Below are 20,132 nucleotides of genomic sequence, written 5' to 3'. Positions count from 1 at the left end.
CCTCATTGGCTAGTAGCAGTGCCGGAGTTTTGCTGGTCTGTCCAGCAAACACACTGGTGGTTTAGTGTTTTTGGATATTTTGATATTTATAGCAACTGTTTAATTTCGTAAATTTTTAAGGATATTTAATCAATGATTTTAGATTTATTCAAGGGAATTTTGATTTTGAGATTTTTACATAGTTTTTTCTAGCCTTTCGGTTTGGCATCTACCAGCATCCTGTCGCCAAATGGCAGTCGTTCTTGTTCTTTTTTTTTTCAGTGCTATTCACAACATTCCTGTTTCACACACAAAAGTACATCACGCCACTCAAAGTGCATAATGCCACTTTCCCCCGCCTCCCACCTCCTGCCCTTCTAGCACTGTGCTTTGCTCGCACAAAATCTTTTCTCCGTGCACCTGCGCCTAAATCCTTTTCACAACTCAGCAGCGTCCTGGCCTCGCCACTTTTAGACTTCCACAAACAACTTCTTGTTAAATTCTTTTTCCCCCTCCCCACGGAAACTCTGAAATTTTGAACTGCTTAACTTCTAGTCCTACTTTTTCCAACCAGCCCATTGATACACCAAGTTCCCCGTGTCCCTTTTGCAACCTCCGTGCTCGCCTAAGTTTGTCTTTTTCACCTGCCAGATTGTTGATACAGCATGTAATCATTCAAGTAGGAGACAGTTTGCAAAATCTTCTTCAGTTCGAAATGAAGTTTCTTTGCCGGTATCTTTTATTTTCTTCACGTGTGTTGTGCCACGCACCTGAGCATGGACACTCCTGTGCTCCATGTTCTCGTTGCTGTCATGTCCTGATGACACAAATTCTACCCACATAACTGGTAAGTGGAATCTAAAGTTTCTTAACTACCCGCTCCTGCCACGTTACGTAAAGACCTTGTGCCAGATTTGATATTTCTAATTTGATGTTAATACACTGAATTATTTGTTATCCAGTGGGTCAAAGAGTTTAAATGGCTTCAGTGGTTTCTTTGTTTTCAATGGTTTCCCATATCATTTTGACTTCTGTCCGGACGATGTCTCCTAAATACGCAGCTTTCAGGACATCTGCTGAGCATCTGTACTTAAGGAAAGAACCAAAATTTATTTTTATTTATTTATCAGCAAAGCACTGAAAATTCTGGGCTCACAACTATTTCAAAGCGATAATTGATAAATCTAATTTCTTTCATTAATTACATAATGTTAAAAAGGGGCCCTTTCTTAAGTTTCCTGATAATGTTGATTAATTAATGTAATTTTAAATGGCTATGAAAAGAAAACTCCCATCAAGAAAAAAGTTCAGTAAAATATATAGTATAACTTTCAAAGTTACCGTGTATTCTCGTATAATCGTCGCACATTTTATTCTAAAATCAAGTTTGAAAAGTAGGGGTGCGACGATTATAAGGAAAAAAATTTTTTGTTAGGTAAAGTTATTCATAAAAACAAAACCTGTTCATGGAAAGTACGTTTATTTAAAAAAGGTGGAGTATACAATAGCATGCCAAACAATCTATATTAATAATTCCTTAAACAAAAACATTTCTTCAACTTTAAATAGAATAACCAAAACTCTAATGCGAACGCAAGCCACTTGAATCTGACGTGAACTAACGTGTCGTAGTACACACTTGCCACGAAAGAATGCGGGCTATCAAATGTAGTTAACTCGGCACCTGACAGATAGCGTGCATTGCATCCAATCGGCGAGATATCGATATTCAACTACGTGCGCACGCTCTATATGGGAAGCAACATAACCAAACATGAATGATGCGCTGGCTACATTTTTATAAGCGGTACGCCGCGGTAATGCAGACAATCAGATAAAGGAAATACCGTTTAAAAAGTCTTTAAAAGAAAATTTACACGTCAGACAACTTTGTATTTCCGTTAACTAAATAAATAAGTGGTAATGACCAAAATTAAATTTTAGATTATACCTACACCGCGGCGACGCAGACGATCAGATAAAGGAAATAACATTTAAAAACGTCTTTATAAGAAAATTTACACGTCAAACAACTTCGTATTTTTCTGTTAATTTATTAAGTAAGTGGTAATGACCGAATAAATATTAGATTTCTACTTTAAAATACATTGTTTTATACGGAAAAGATACCTACACAAAGCGCTCGGCATCTACTAGCGGGACCAAAAACATCATGCGACGTTTACGGGAGAAGTTTTTTATCGCAATTTTGACAGCCTAAAATATGGTAGCGATGATTACGCGCGTGCGACCATTATGCGATAAAACATGGTAGTTAGTTTTTGACTTAACAGTAAAACCTGGTCATTATAAAAAGTCTGATTCATTGCATATATAGTATTTGCAACTTGTCCACCTCTGTATTACAAAATGGTAGTAAGAACTCAGCACACACCCAAATTCTACAAAATAATTTATCATAAACAGACAGACGTTACAGGCTGTAGTTGAAACAGGTGTGTGGTATTGTAACACTTCCATGTGTGTGTCCCATAATTGTGCAATTTCTGAGTTGACGACCAGTGATAAGAAGGGAAATTTAATTTTTGTAGTGGTAGTTTAAGAAAGATTAAAAATATTTTTGGTGTGTATTAACTGAGACAGAGCAAAAAGAGAGCACATGGTGGGCAGCGGAAAGCTTACAGTCTGGGAAAACTACTAGATTCTCTCTATGAGAAATCATATGCATTTAAGACAGTATACAAGCATATGTGTCAACTTTCTACTTTCACAACTAACAGATAAGTGTACTTATTTGCGAGACAGAACACAGCAAGTCCCTGTACTACCAATCAAAATCCATATCCAAAACCGTTAATGTTTTCAGCAATGTCTATTAACTGTCATGAGTCCTTTCATAAAACCATTTAATGAAACATCCTTACAATACTCACGTTGAATTGCAATTGAGTGCCAGCTTATGAGGTCGACAGAAGAGTGAATACCTATTTGTCAAGGCAACTTGCGGCAGACTGTATCGCTGCAAAGTTCCGGATTCACGGCCAATCAGCAGCACTTTATCAGATGCTGTCATGCAGCATATTGGGTCAACAGTTCGCTGCAGGTTTGTAGATGGCTGAAGATTAAAAACAAAAGTATCAAGCTACCAGGTAGTTAAGAAATACAAATATGCAATAGCTTAGACTGCAACTTCAAGAACATTAAACTCCTGATTATCCATGTTAATTGGGACCTACCAATATCCTAATAATTGAATCCTGTAAAAAAAACCTGGATAATCTGAATTATGGTAAGGGATACCCTCGAATTTGGGTCGCAACATATATTTGTCTTTAGTACATTTCTGAGCACAAGTTAAGTCTTTGTGTACTGTGTCTCAGCTTTTGGGACGTAAACAATATGGCAATAACTCACCATGCTGTTTTTCTCCATCTGCTGGAGAGGCGGCAGTCATCCACTTCCCCCCCCCCCTCCCCCCAACCACTTCCTTGTATTTAATTTTTCTACTCTTCGGCAGCAAGTTATTCTTTCTACTCAGTTCCTCATCCTTTCATAAAAATAGCACAGCAGAGAAACTTGTGCCCAGCTGGATGAATATATAGGTAGCATTTTAATACACCAAATCTCTGAGGTGTGCTTTTCACAGACCTAACAAAGGAAAGTTTCCATAAATCAAAGATGGACACAGCAATAAGTGACTGCAGTGTTTATCATAAAATGTTGCAGTTAAATGCGTGGGAACTAAATAGCACGAGAAAATGATATTGTTGGTATTTTCAAGACCTGTCATGATAGAAATGTAAAGATTGCCTTCACACACATTGCTATGTAGTTCACGGTCATTTGCAACAGCCGAAGAGGGAAAGTTAACTCAACACTGATCAAGATAACATTCCGCAAGACGTGCACACACAAATCCTAGCTAGTTTCCTATTTTTTTTTATTTTTCCAGTATCCCTCCTCCAAAAAACAGCCAGTCACGTCACTTGCGGCGCCTACCTGGCCGATGGATAGGCGGAAAGAAGCACAGCGGCAAGTGAAACAAACCAGACGGAGACTGCAAACATGAAGCAGCAGTAAGAGCGACCCCCTTGGGTTTAAAATGTGATAAATGTGACAGCTGAGGTGGTGGGCGACACAGAAGGTAGGATGGGCAAAAATATAGAATGGCCAAGCGAAGAAGTGTGACAAGACAGATGGCTTTTTTTTTCCAGTTTCAGAAGACAACAAACTAGTAATTGAACTAAATTTAAGTATTTAAGTCTGGGTAACCCAAAAAAGGATAATCCGGGCCCAAATTATTGAGAGTTTCCTGTATTTACAAATATTTTTCTTGTGTATTATGCACAAGTACCATCAGCTTACGAGGTAGAAAAACAAGTCGATTATATTTTCCCAGCAGAACTGAACATTTTGAGACACCCACAGTTTTTATTTGCGAAGAAAGTGAACATACGTGCCGGAAGAGCTGTGTGTTCATCTCATATTCCAGTGTAAACAGAGATACCAGCTACATGTGTACTCGCATTAGCTCCGTCTCTTACTCCCTTCCCATCTGGCAGTAGAGAAATGCTTGCACAGCAAGCTCTCACCTCAAGAATTTACATCTTTGCATATCAATTTTGTTCTATTACATATACACCTATCCCTCACTTAGCAAGTCTTCAGATTGCACTGATTCATTTAGCGCGATGTGAATTTTACTGCCCCAGTCTTGAATAGCACGTCTGTAAATTTCAGTTAGCACGAAATCTCAGCAGGCAAAAAAAAGTCGAGCACGACGCCATGAAGTATGTTTCAACTTCTGTAAACAACAGATGTGCCGTGGGATACATTTAGCCAAACAAGGGGGGAAGAGATGCGCGTGCAGGTCTGTCTATGCTATCGGCTGTTGTACAAACATCAGCTATGGCAAGTTAAATTGCGGCTATGGAGTGTAAAGGACCAAAGGTTTTTATGTCCGCGCGTAAGCCGCCGTGCCGTACTGTTGTCGCCTGGCCACAAACCGGGCCGTGAACTCAGTCCAGCCAGTGGCAGGGAATTCACTCAAACAAAAGCAAAGTCTGCCTATTCAGCTGCCGGTAACTGTACGTGCTTGATCACTCATAATGCATTGTGTTCAAGTATTTCAGACAAAACTAGAAGTATTATGGCGCGCAGATTGTCATGAAGGCCACGCTTATGTTGGTCGCACTTTAATTTTAAGCAAGTCAACTGTGCGCACAATCGTACAAAATAAGGACACTTACCAAAAGTTTATATAAGTCTGATGCTGTTCGTTGTACTAGCGGGAATATATTTGACATTAGATACTGGAACAGAAATAAACAGATGATTCACGTGGAAAAGGTTGTTAATTAAATGTTGCAATGAAAAAAAGAAATCATTGGCCTGACAGGATTGGTGTGAACCAGGTGGTGATACGCGAATAAGCACTTTAATTTTTGAAAAATTAAAATGTTACTATCCGGACAGTAATATCGGTTTCACTGTCAGTAAAGGATGGTTTGGAAAGGTACGCGACGTGTGTTGAAGGTCACGCCCGGGCGGGCAAGTTAGCAAGCTGAGTGACGATAAAGTACATAACTACGTATCTCCCATTACGCAGTGTCGTATTTGTCATACTGTGCCAGAAATTAGGCATTTCGTCACCTTTTTAATTTTTTCTATAATTTTAAAATTTTTTGGGGTTTCTTATTTTTTTTTAATTTATCTGGTTGTTAATGGGGGTGATTTACTTTTTGTTAGGCCGGTGTACGCCACGGATTTAAACTTTGTGCCAGTGGACCGAAGCCCCTTCCCAGGGGGGCCAATCTGATATTTTGCTGGCTAATGTGGACATGGTCAGCCCGGTTGAGATTTCTCCCGCCTGCAGTCACGTCCCGAGTTTGTTATTTTAATTCCCTGCATGACCAAAACTGCATCGAGCAGCTCCTGGGCTGCAAGCTGCTACCTTGTAGAGGGCTGCTGAGAATAGCATGTCTCGTCACGAAGCAGTCTCCAGTGGAGCTGCGTTCCCACCTTAGTGGCTATTTCTGCCCCCCCTTCCTCTCTCTCCACCTCACTTTAGTTCTGAGAAATCAAGCTAGGAGCAGTGACCGGACGGGACGATGACCTGATGCAAAAACCTTCTCCCTGGTCCGACAGACACATCCCCGAAATCTAGCGGAGGAAAAAGTAACCGCGGGCCTGGTTGCCAGCGTGCAGAGCTTACCCTCATGACACCTGGTGGCAAGTCAGCTCACCGCCTCAAGTAGTTCCCCCTTACGCCGCTAGAAGGCAGCGTCGCTGTGCCATAAGGCACTATGCTTTCTTCTCGCGGCCTGTAGTAGTCGATTGTTCGTTGCCTTCGTTTCGGTCCGGTAGAGAGCGCGCATGTCGTGTTCTTGTCACGCCCGCCTCGGACTCCTTCGGAAATCTTCGGCTTAGAACCGAACCTTACCCCTCCTTCCTAGGGCTTGAGCGCCCGTTTTAATTAGAAGTCTCGTCCGCCACCGCGGGCACTTAGTTCTCTGAGCTCCGCTACTGACCTCGCGTCCTCGGCTTCCTCTGCGCTAAGAGGCTTTTCGCGGGAACGGCGATTTTCGGGTGCACAAAAGATGTAGTCAGTTACTTAAGGGATGTGATCCCATTTGTACAGTAGCCAGGCAGAGGTAGTTTTTAGAAAAGTCATGCGTAGTTAAATTTTTTTATTTATATTTAATCCCAAAATTCTGGTTTGCTTCGCGCATCCGCGGATTCTCGGTGTGCGTCATCCACATGTCGGCGCGAGACATCTCGCGAGCCCTGTTTCCACACCCTGTTTGGTGAGTAATCCTTTTTTTTTCTTTCCCCAAATTCCCGTTGTTGGCTTTCGTGCCAACTGTGTATGACTGTCTCGACGCAGGTCTAATTCGTTTTGAATTTGGGCTGTGTTTCAGACAGGGTCGAAGTTACGGAGGGAGAAATTGCCCCCGCAGGATCTTCGGGACCTCCAGCTGATCCCCCCCCCCCCTTGTTAGAAGAGTTTAGCCGGCAGTCCGAGGTCAACCTGGAAAGACCCGGGTGATATGAGATATATATATATATATTTTACTCAAATAGAAGGAACTAAAACAAAGATACCAGCGAGCAGTGTTTTAAGGATGTCATCCTCAAGAATCTGTAAAATCGAGGAAACTCATATATATATGTAATTGTTGGGACATTCAAATTTGGTGCAATTTTTAAATTTTCGATTATGTAATAATTTTTTGTTAAGGTGTAATATGTATTGTTTTAAATAATCCTGGGGCGCCCCCTTTAACTTTGTTCATTACTAAGATTTTTATTGTCAGGTTTGAATAATACGAACACAAAATTCCTTAATAATAAAACAGGGAACCTATAGACCAAGCTACTTGTGTAGTGTTAATTTATTTATGATATACCTTGTTCCCTTAAAAGATCCACCAGCTCCCAAGTTGCTTGTGTCAGGGAGTTCCAAATTATCTTGTTCTCCACCTCGTGCCACCTCTGGTCAATAACTTAATTGTCTCATTTTTCTTACCCAGCAGTTTCCAAGGCTCTTTTTTAATTAATTTAAAATAATTTAATTTTGAGGCACGAGGGGCATTACAATACAAAGTGCAATGGGAGGCATATAAAGATAAATGGTGACATATTTATAGTTGAGTGTTATTCAACGCATTTATATTACGTAAAGTATATTTTCCTACACAATTTTGGAACACATTAAATAAATTAGCCTTGCTATTTATGGAAACTAATACTTCAGAATACGTGAATTCGAATAAAACGAGCATTTTTAGGAACAAATTAGTCATGCTAAGTGAGGGATATGTGTACACACATGTCTCTGCTGAATTTTCTTAACTTCTCTTTGTAATAAAGTAAGCATTATGTTAAAATTATATACTATATTAATATTAAAACATTTAAAAAAAGTTACATTGCTGTACCCATAATTTTGTTGTAAATATATAATAAATTCTGTTCGCAAACCATCTCTATCGCAAAACATCTTTTATTCACACAAATAAGTTCTTTACTTATAATTTTGCTTGGCACTCGAACACTATAAAACCATATAGTGTGTTGGAAAATTGCTGGACATAAATTTTATGGGTGGCAGGGAATGCCAAAACAAGCAGTTTTTGTTAAAGAACATACATCCAGAAATGAAAACCTGTAAAGTTACAGGCATGAACAGTGGTGCAAAATTTTGAATTTCTCGTGCTTACTCCAATGGCTGAGAGAATGTGCAATAGTAACGCAGTGACGAATCATGTTTAGGCACTCTGCCGAAAGCAGGATGTTGAGCCGAGCGCGGACAGTCAGCTACACGTACTAGCAACCAGCAGTCTGAAGTACCAGCACAGTGGATGGTTGGTTGAAGTACATTTATGTGTTTAGCTTTGGGTGATAAGCTCAGTGTATGGTAATGCCTACCTCCACAATCTTAAACACATTTAGCCCAGGAAAAGAAGGTTTTATGTCGGGAAAAATTAGAGACAAGCTGAACTTTTGGCAGGTGTTAGTACCTAACTAGAGGTATATTTTCCCAAAAGTCCCCACCCCTCCCCTCTGTGCTTCCCCCCCTACCCACCCTTAAACATCCGATTTGCAAGCATTTGGAATACCCTTCATATCTCCGTTGTTATTTATCGCAGTAAAATTTTATTTATATCGTTTTATTCCTTATATTATTATCTACAATAAAGTTATGTATAGTTTTGTTCTAAGATTAGCAGTTAACTAGATATTAGCTGAAGAATGTCAAGTTTTACAATTTTATGTTAAGTTTGTTAAGAATATTTAAGTTTAAAATTTTAATTTGGGACAATTTCACGAAACACATAAGATAAAAAGTGTAGAATGATTTTTTAGCTTTCCAGCGGTATTAAATTTTCATATTTTTGATGACGATAACATGTGTATAACACTAGATTATGCGAGGAAGGCGCTGCATTTTGTTCTACCCTTGGTGCGTGCTGCAGTGGGTGGCCTCAGGAGGCTAAACAACGGGCTTACTATCAAGAAAGAGGGAGCTGGCGTGTTGAGTCATAGAAATGTCCCTAATCACCCCCGACCATAAATTTCTTAAGACATGTTTACTGCCTTAAGTAACCCGTCTTCCAGAGACTAGTTCTTGGAGTGGATTTGAAGTGTGCGGTAACGTTTTCTAAAACTTCCGCTTACTCTACGTCACATAATAACGTGAAGTACTAGAAAGTACGGTGTTAATTTTTGATAACTGAAGAAATTTTGCAACAGCTTCTCGAAAATCTAAGAAGGTAAGAATGTTTTCAATAACAAAAGCTAAGTATTATTGTAATAATAAAAAACCACTTCTTCCCGTGGGCTGTTGCTATTCAGTGGTTATAGTGCTGTTCTCCTACCAAGACGATTTGGGTTTGGTTCCCGGATAGGACCACTCTTTTTTTTTTTCATTTGTACCACTGCATGTTCGGCTGTCGATTTTTTTCCCCTTCTTCGGAGCCTTGTGCTATCCTCCACCCTAGCACTCCGGCCCTGCTTCATTCGCATATTAGCATCGATTGTAGATGCTTTACGTCTTAAGATCCACCAGGACATCTTATAAAATATTTTTACACAGAATACTATATGTCGGCTTTATTGCAGTTTTCTTACTTTTTAAATTTGTGTCACGTAAATGTGATTAATATTGCAACACAAATATCAAACACCGTTAGGCCTATTGATGTGTGTGTCAATACACTGTTTTTTGAAGTTCAGGAAATTAATAGATCATATAACTTAAATATTTTTACATATTTGTGTGAGATTTGTAGTAAAATCTTTTTAAAAATGTAATTATAAACTGATTCAGTTCAAAATCGTGACTATTTATCGTAATGTTTTTATGGTTCTTCAGAATACCAAATTTACATTTTAAGAAAATAAGTATACTATTTAAATGCACATTTGTCAGTCTATGGTAACTTTTTACTATTCGACAATTGCAAATCAACAACTTTCTAAGTGATGAGTAATTACGTCTTTGTATGTTTCAGGATTGAATCTACCTACCATGTTATAACAAGAATTCATACAAATCAAAATTGAAATGGAACATTTAAGTTTACTTTGTATTCTATGCGGTAAAGATACGGAAGGAGATACTGTTGTTGTTACAAAAGGGTTGAAGACAATAACAGAAGCAAGCATTCTACGAAAGAATGGGCTCCACAAGAACTTGAAAGGAAAATCAAGTGTTCGAGTACACAAATCGTGAAGGCAAAACTATACGAGACCATCACGTATTAAAGCTGCAACTACATCATCACTAAGTCCTGCTGTATGTATTCCTTCAACATTATCTTCTGTTTTGCGAAGTGTAGGAAATAATTTTGACTACAAAAAAGATTGCATTTTTTTTGTGGGGAAGAAGCAATTGTCGATTCTAAGATTGCTTTGTATCGTAGGAAAAAAGTTTGTATGGTAGCAACATTAGAAATTTTAGATAGTTTGTTGCAGAGATGTGAAGATCGGAGCGATGAATGGGGAGATCAAGTGAAAGCACGCATTTTAAATGTAAGTGACCTTGTAGCCCCAGAAGCACGATACCATAAAAACTGTCATGACACTTTTTCAAAGACAAACCCAAGTGAAGGATTTGTAGGCAGACCGATGACGGATAAAGAATATTTTTTAATGTTGTGCAGTTACATTGAACAAAGTGATGAATGCCAATATTCAATTCAAGAGTTGCAAGATATAATGGCATGCATTTCAGGGGAAAAAGATACATATTCCGACAAACACCTGAAAAATATTCTTCTAGAACATGTTTCAGGTAGAAAGAACATTGTGTGTTTGTCTGATACTGTCCATAAAATTATTGATACCTGGTACAAATAAAGAGATAGGAACCTAGAAACGGAAAAACTTAGGATTGTATGGGCTGCAGCTGACATCATTAAAGAAGATATTCAAAAGAAGGCATATGATCATGAAACATATCCAGGTACCAATGACATTACATGTGGAGGAGAACATTTAATACCAAATACATTAGCAGCTTTCACACAAAGAGTTACGAAAAAGAAAAACGTTTCAGAGTTTGAAATGATAGACAGAAAATGTGTAGTCATAAACCATGCTATTATATCAGCTGTAAGACCCAGATCATTTTTGTTACCACTTCACATTGGCTTAGCTCTGAAACTACATCATTTATATGGATCTAAGCATCTTATCAACATGCTATATTCTATGGGTATTTGTGCTTCCAATTACGAAGCTTCCGTGTACATTAATACTTTCATAAATTCAAGATCACTAAATGTCAATGAAGATGCTTTCATACAGCATGATTTTGATAATGCTGATGCCAATGTTCGAACACTGGATGGCGTGAACACGTTTCATGCAATGGGTGGGGTCCAAACTATAACCCCAGATTCTAGTGTTGAAACTCAAGTAAAGGTTGCAAGGAAATATTCTGGAACATTTAATCCAGAATGCATTAGGATACGATCTTACCCAAAGAAAAAAAGCCCACAACGGACTTAGTAGCATTACTGTGAAAGACTACCACGAATTAAAAGCTGAGCTGAAAAATTCAGACTTCACAGTAGCAACCATGTTTCCTCTAAACTCTATTTGGCTTTCTGGAATGAATGTCCAACCAGGATGGAATGGTTTCATGAACCTCATTAACAGCAGAAGGGGAAAAAGTGACTCAACATATGTCATGGCTCTTCCATTTATTAATTTGGATAAGTGTTTAAGAGAAGCTGGAGGCGAGAGAAACGTACGTAAGCCAATTACCACATATAAACTTTTGCACCAAACGATATGTTGCACATAGTGTCATGTTCATGTAAATCTGCATGTGGGAACTATTGTGGATGTCGAAAGACAGGTTTACATTGCTCAGCTATGTGTAAACACTGCAATGGTCTTTCGGGTCACAATGCAACAGCCATAGATGAAGATGAAGATGCAATTGATTATGTATAATTATGTATGTAGGCGTTGAGTCGAAAACGTTATGAATAGATCTGTTTGTGAAATACATTGAAGTACTTTTGTTGTAAGTAGAAATTTTCTATACAAATTAAATAGCATGATGTGTAAATAATAGCAAAGTTTGGAAGTAAAAATGCACATAAAGAAGTGAATAATTCAGTAAATGTCACAACAGCTTGAAGTGGGTGGGTGGGTGGTCCGTGATGCTGTGGATGATACTGATTGCTCTTTATCACATACTGTGAATAAGCAGTCATGTATTTTAGTTCACAGTTGCCGGTTGTTGCCAGTCCGGAACACGGCGGGTCCATAGGTGGTGGATAATTGAACGATCCTATGTGGGTTAGGGTTGAAGCCCCCCCGAACCAAAACTGGCAAAAATAATATAAAAATTAAACCAACTTTTTTTCTGTATTCTGAACTAAAATTGTATATATAATTTATTTAGAATAATTAGGAAGAATTACAAGTAACGTTTAAGGCCAGCTGAGCGAGCTTGAATAGGGTGTGGCAGATTGCTTTTAAGTCCGGGTTGCGAGAGGTGAGTTCTTGGTTTACTTACGGCCCTCTACTTCATGTTATCTTCATCCAAAATATGACAAATTAATACCGATGGAAAGCTAAAGAATCATTCTACACTTTTTATCTTAAGTGTTTCGTGAAATTGTCCCAAATTAAAATTTTAAACTTAAATATTCTTAACAAACTTAACTAAAAATTGTAAAAATTGACATTCCTTAACTAATATCTAGTTAATTGCTAATCTTAGAACAAAACTATATATACCTTTATTGTAGATAATAATATAAGGAATAAAAAGATATATAGAAAATTTGACTGCTATAAATAACAACGGAGATATGAAGGGTAATCCAAATGCTTGCAAATAGGATGTTTAAGGGTGGATAGGGGGGGGGGGAAGCACAGAGGGGAGGGGTGGGGACTTTTGGGAAAATACACCTCTTTTTGGGTCCTAACACCTGCCGAAAGTTCAGCTTGTCTCTAATTTTTCCCGACATTTATACATTTTTTCCTTTCATTTCCTGGGCTAATTTCACAGAACTGTTACAAGATGAGCCACTAGCTGTGGTTTCTGTATGACGGTGCCCTCAGTCCACTCAACACGTGCTGTGCGACAGCATCTCAACAACACTTTCTTTTCCTGGACGATAGGTGGAGAGTTGTCCATTTGCATGGCCATCTCAATCACCAGACCTAACACCTCTGGACTTCAACCATTCGGGCCACTTAATGTACACATGTAGCTGGTTGCGACGGATGTGGAGTTAAAGCAATCCATAACGGCGGCTTGCGAAAATTTCCATGATGTGTCACAAATGTTCACAAGAGTGCTTGACAACATGCTTCACCTTTGTAACGCCTGCATGGAGGTTTGGAGCGGCACTTGGAACATCCGTTATGGAGTCGAGACATGTTTGACTCTGCAAACCCAGTGTATGCCGAGCAATTTGCAAACCACATCACCCTGTTCCCCAAAAACATGACCACAAATTGGCCTAGTTGCAGCATTCAACAAGTAAGTGTGGTGTTGTTTGCAAAAAAAAGGTTAACAACTGTAACAAGTAAAACAGCAGCATGTGCAAGAATAAGTGCACCACGTGAGACAAGATCACAAGAAGACAGTTTCACACCACCAGCAACTTAAACACGTATAGCGACAAGCAACGTGCCCAAGCTTACAACCACACATGTCAGTAACTTTAAGAGTGGTTCTCCTTAGCTTCAAGGTTTATGTTCAATTGGCACATATGTGGAGTCAAATGGTTTGGGCCCTAGAAAATTAAGTTGGTCGACTATATAGTTTCAATTTAATTATATTACCTACATTTTTGTGTACAATTTTCCAATTAGATGTGACTATATGATACATATATTCAACATGGTTAGCATGTGACTTTGAAGATGTTTACAATTATGGTACGATAGGTGTTACAAGTGGACGTTGGATAAGCGCAGAAAGAACCATAGTTTTGTGTGTTAAAATAAAGTGTACTATGAATTTACATTCTAAAGCTCATTATTAAATTTTAATAAAATATTTTTATTTTAAATCATCAAATACATATGTCTGTAATATAAGACAGTTTCAGAATGTACTTAAAGGTACATTATTTTGTACTATAATATTATTGCCAGAAAGAAATAATGTTTTTTTCTGAAGCCATAAGGACTTAAATTCTTGAAATTCTCTCCCATAAAAGCAAATTTTTAGGTACACAGGAAATGGTCTATTAAGTTTTCCAAACATTATCTTAAAAAATTCCAAAAAAACATACACCAAAAATTAAAATTTACAAACCTCATAGGATCTATCAAGATCCTGAATAACTTCAGCTATTCCTGAAGGAGCATCATCAACATGATAAAGCCGTTCTTTGCGCTGGTGGGAACCTGGTAAAACATTATGTACAGTACATTTTCCAAATCAGAGACTAGGTTCAACAAAAACACATTTCACTCAGTTATAGCTATAAGGCACGTGAAACATCAAATATTATAAAGCAATGCCTTTTTTTTACAATAATTAACTATAGTTAAGGAACAGGGTGAATAGGAAATAAACTGTACATACATGGGTACAGCCAGCTATTGTCCTGTAACAATTTTTTTAAGAACATGTAAGCACTCTTAGTTCTGAAGTGTCACCAACTAACCAAAATACTTACAGAGTAAAAGATACTTCCGATTTTAACATCATAATTATAACAAATGGCTTAAAAATATTTTACTATTCAATGCAGTGCTAAATTATAACTTAACTTATTTTGACAAAACAAAAAAGCTTCAATTTTATAGTTAAATCAAAGACAGATATTACATTATATATAAATTCAAAATTTAATGTCAGTGTAAATAAAGAGGCACTCTTTTCTTTTTAAAGGAAATCATACAATGATAAACAAAAATTACATTCCAAAATAAAAATGTTGGGAGAAAAAACAAAGACAGAGCTACAAACAAGTGATCATGTGGATTCTCTACTGTTTGTGCAACAAGGATGTCAGACCAGAGACAGTTCATAATGACATTCACGAGCACTTCATCGGTACTCTATTGTATCGAGTCCACCACAGCTGGATGTATCATCATTGTACTACGCAAGAAACTGAAATTGCAGCTCATACAGGGAAATGCAGGGGAAGAAAGTATTTAATGCTGTAACAATTAAAATTGTTTTCCGCGAGACCAACTATTCTCAAGCTTGGTTATCCACGGTTTCCCTAAATCACTCTAGGCAAATGCTGGGCAAGTGTAGGCCATGGTTATTTGCGTGAAGACTTGCATATTTCAAAGGGGGCAATCAGCTGAAAAAGTTTTGGAAATAACCACTATAGTTTTTAACCACATTAGCTATTTTTTTTCCTGATTTCACTGCCATGCATGATACTACACAGATTACTACCCCTCTGGAAGACCATTCCCACTGTCATCATGTGGCTTACAGCTGTCGAGCTACACACTTGAGTGAGTCCACATCATGCAAATGTACGAATTGTGTCACACTGCTCAGTCTACATACGGCTGCAGTAATAATATAAGGAAAACTATTAATATTCATTACTGTTGTTTCCCACATGAACTGAAAAGTAGGTCATCCAAAGTAGAAAATTGATCAAAATAAAATCCCAAAGGATTACTGTTGGCCAGTAAATTTAAAAACTTGTACAACATAATGGTTTACTGTTAAACAAATTTTCTGTATGACTACACATTTGATATTTATTTGATATTTAATATGCTGATATATTGTGATGTAGTTTTTTTCTCAGGTTTTAAATTTTTGTCTTGATTTAGTATTTTTTGTTATAATCAGAGGGACAGTTTTTATATTGGAGTGTAATTGTCGTGGTTCTGTGCACTGGGCTCATCACGTAGGTAGCAGCCGGGCGTGGCTCGGCCAGTTTTCTGCAAGCTCGACGTACGGCAGGCTAGGTTGGCATGGTAGCGAGGCGCCAACCTCATCTCACACTCCCCTTTTCTGGTGGAACGGCACTTTCTGAATGCAGCGATGGCAGTGAGCTTGTGGGAAAGGGAAGGCAGTGATGGTGGGGGAGGGGGGAAGCTAAGACAGGATGATTGGTTGGTTTGGTAGCGCGTGAGAGTCGACCTAATCAGGGCGCTGGTTTGTGGAGTTATAGCATAGCGTGGGATTTTTGTGGCGGCCAGACAATGGAAGTGATAGACGCATTTGAGGTTTTTTTGTCGTTTTGAGAGAAGAAACGGTTATCCACATGGAGGCGACAAAGTTGATGGCCAGGATGTGATAAGTGGAGATGTATCGTAGCACCTATGAGCTTATCTCTTCAGAAACATCTAAGTATAAATTGATGATGGTTTATTTGTAGCTGGCATTTAATGTGTGTTAGGTAGGCTATTTGTATGATTTGACAATCTTAATTACATAAATTTTAAAATGCAAGAACTTGTTTAATTTCTTTAATTTTATATTTGTTAGTTTTTGGCTCAACCTTGAGGAAAGATTTATTTTTGAGTTTATAGTCACATGTCTTTTATGTATTTTGTAAAGTTGTATTTTGAGGTCGGTGCACACTTAGGTTCTTTTATTTAAGTATTTTTTGCTGTTATAGCGTGGCTAACAGATCTTTAGTTTTTCATCATGTCTGTTTCGTATTTTATTAGAATGATCTTATTGTTTGAGCATTAAAGAGTTTCTAGGTCATTCCAAGTTACAATCAATGGAGGATTCTTATGTTTTTTTAATGTTATTTATTAGGGCTGATCGGTTCCCACATTTTCAGTTCGGTTCGGCTCGGCTCGGTTTTTTGTTAAAAATGTCGGTTTTCGGTTCGGTTCGGTCACTACTTCAAAATTTTTCTTTGAGCTGTCATACCAAAAAAAATTCCACTATAGTATTTGATTACTTGCAATATCTTGCAAAAGTTTTATTTCTTAGGGGAGTCACTTTCTCAGCAATATAAAAGTTATTTTCAACTACTATTTGTATTTATAAATAAGTTTATATGCTACTGAAACAACCATATGTGTAAAAAGGAACAGAACAAAACAGTTTAGAACATTAATAATTAGTATTACATTAACCTTGTTGCCAGCTTGAATTTATGAAATGTACTGGAATAAAATTCAATAGCAATAATGTGATTAAAATCAATATACAAATAAAAACTTCCTACTGTAGCCTCTATGCCGGGAGTTAATGGACAAGCCAACATAAACAAACGTCTTAACCAAGAAAACGTCTTAACCTACCAGTGCATTAAAGGCAGAATGAATCATAATGACCATATTTTCAAAATACACAAGTAAAGTATTCATATTTAGTATGCGGTATTTACTAGGATTTTTTTTCCGTCACGTGCGTAACATCATCATCTTTGCGGAACACGGGCGGTATTATTTTTAATTCCTTCGTCACAGATGTTCATAGTTGCCTCCAATTACCAAGACGTAGTGGCAAAAAAGAATTTTTATTTTACGAGAAATCAAATACTCTAGACTATAACGACGCAAAGCCGCAATAATCACGCGCGAATAGTAAACAAACTACATCTAAAGGGTCTGACGACATGCACATTCATTCTCCAACTGCCATTTGGAACGGAACTTGGAAGGCAACTAATCGATCCTAGCGCACGTATAGCGCATTCTGTGATGTGAAAATAGAACTGAGTGACGCCATGCGTCGTGAGCGCCCTGCAGAATACGAACGGAACTAAGCAATGCTACGAAACTTCTACCGTTTTAGCTTACGAACCGGAATTAAATAAATATTATTTTAGTAACGGAAGTGATATATCCTTTAAATAAGAAAAAACCATATATTTAAGAGAAAATAGTAGTATTCCGACAGAAACTTCCGACGTTAAACATAGGAAATAGTGAACTGTAAGAAACGCTTAGACTTTACTATCCCATGGTTAAAATGGCGAACATTAAGAGAATAGATGATTTAAACGTTTTATAGTGAAAAACTTAGCATGCGTCTTAAATGTGTTTTGATGTATTATGCAAGCGGTACGTTTCTTATCCAATATGAATGTTAAGGTACATTATTTGGTAGATATGTACTTGAAGTTAGTTTTTAATGCCCTAATAAAAACCGAATCATCGGTTTTTTCTGGGAATTCGGTTCGGCTTCGGTTTTTACTAAAATGACCGAACCGAACCGAAAATTCGGTCAACCGATCAGCCCTATTATTTATTAATATTAGAACATAAACTTAAGTTGCAGTAAGAATTGTTCTATTCTTGTGGTTCAAGAATCATATCACCTGTGAAAACATTAGAAAAATACTAGTAACTAATATATTAGCACAAAAACTTCATTTTCATAAAATATATAAAAATTAAAATAAAAGATTAGGTATTTGCTATACTGTTTTACTTCTGCATGTCAACAGCATTCCTTTCTTGGTGTCCTATGTACAGCACGGTGATGAACGCCACGTTACCTCATTCACAGGAGAATTATAAACTGGACTACTGCGTGCATATAGCAGAGAAATATTAATTACAATAAATTACAAAAAATACAAAAACACAGTGAAACATTTAACTTACTTGGGATATGTATTGATGATCTTGCTTTTGGAGTTTTATAGTGCCAAAGTAAAAAGTTATCATGTGATGCAGCAAACACGTACGATGTATTCATTGCTATCCATAAAGGTTCAATGTTCATGTATTTACCTAGGGAAATAAAGCCACAAATACTGATCAGAACAGCTGGCTGGTAAGCTGTACAGAGGTCAAGGGGGTTATTCTGAGCTGGCACAGGGATTTTTCACGTTGAGAGATATATCTCCAGTAATGCAGTCATTAAAACTTCATGTTGTTGAGGGCAATGGCATTACCACAAAAACCTCAGAGCAATGCATCATGTTTCAAAAGCGTGGTGTTGCTCAGGATCAAAAAACACCGGCACTGACTAATTGCACATTTCAGCACTTCAGTTATACCCAGTGGCGTAGCAAGCGGTGGCAGGGATGACTGATATCACTCCACAGCATGGGCTTGACATAATGGCAGATAGCTGGCTTGCAAGTCACTTTAAGCAAATAAGCATGTATGTACTTTTCCTCTTTACTAACACAGTGTTTCATTGCATAATCATCGCACATTTAATTCGAAAGCTAAATCAAGCTTCAAAAAAGTAGGGGTGTGATTTTTATGTGAGAAAAGCCTTTTTGGTGGGTGTTAAGTTTTTTATAAAAACAAAACATGTTGCATGGAAATAGGCTTAATTAAAAAGATAGTACACAAAAGCACGCCAAACTACTTAAATTAATTAATCATGCAACAAAAACATACTTCGTTAAACTTAAAATAGAAAAATGAAAACAGTGACCGAACATGAGTTCGAACTATCGTAATACATACTAACCACGAAAGAGTGCAGGCTATCAAATGCAGTTTGCTTGGCAAGAGACAGAGTACGGGGATTGCATGCAATCAGCGAGCTATCAATATCGATATTCGACTAGGAGCACACACTCTATACAGGCATCAACACAACCAAACATGAATGTTGCCAACTAGCGCTGGCTACATTTTTATATGCGTTAAACAACGGCGACGAACAGATAAAGGTTATAATGTTAGGAAATGTCTTTCAAAGAAAACTTACACATAGGATAACTTCATATTTCCATTAATTAAATAAGTAAGCAGTGAATATCCCAACAAATAATGGATTTCAACTTTCAAAATACAGCGTTTTATACTGGAAAATAATTTTATGGGCAACAATTTACATGAGAAAAAATAATGTACATCTTATGGCGAAAATGGCGGGACTGAAACATTTGACGAATTGGACGGGAAATCGCATTATGTGAGTACATCTTAAACAAATTTTACTGTTATTGTAATTACTGTATTTTTCCATTATAACTACCAAACTTACTGACAGCAACTTTAAAACAGATTGCCGTTGCATGGTGTTTTGTTCTGTGATCTTTGCAAAGGTCATGTTTACTACCTACACAAAGTGCTTGGAATCTAACAGGGGGACCAAAAACAATGCAACTTTTATGCAAGAATATTTTTTCTGGCATGATTATGCGAGTGTGACGATTATGCAATAAAATACGGTAAGCTACTTTCTGCATACTGAATATGTATACAATTTATTTAAACTTGTAGCAGCTAGTTCACTTTAAAAATAGGTATACCATTTTGAGCAAGCACAAAATACATCATACTATTTATTCACA

The 20,132-nt window shown here is 37.5% G+C and overlaps 1 protein-coding gene across 5 annotated transcripts in view; it reads right to left on the bottom strand.

Annotated features, from left to right (window-relative positions):
- The window catches only part of LOC134529083 (WD repeat-containing protein 35), a 136,092-nt gene that overhangs the window by 58,134 nt on the left and 57,826 nt on the right, over positions 1 to 20,132 (bottom strand). For all 5 annotated transcript variants that reach the window (XM_063362791.1, XM_063362792.1, XM_063362793.1 and 2 more), the window contains 3 exons: positions 18,478 to 18,606; positions 14,237 to 14,328; positions 2,874 to 3,055 (listed from right to left, as the gene is read on the bottom strand). In XM_063362791.1, the coding sequence (XP_063218861.1) occupies positions 2,874 to 3,055; positions 14,237 to 14,328; positions 18,478 to 18,606 (403 nt within the window). The remainder of the gene's footprint in view (positions 1 to 2,873; positions 3,056 to 14,236; positions 14,329 to 18,477; positions 18,607 to 20,132) is intronic.

This window comes from Bacillus rossius, chromosome 2, assembly GCF_032445375.1.
Source record: "Bacillus rossius redtenbacheri isolate Brsri chromosome 2, Brsri_v3, whole genome shotgun sequence".
Lineage (NCBI taxonomy): Eukaryota > Metazoa > Arthropoda > Insecta > Phasmatodea > Bacillidae > Bacillus > Bacillus rossius.
Note: the sequence above shows the minus strand (reverse complement) of the source record. Positions and strands in the feature narration are given on the sequence as shown.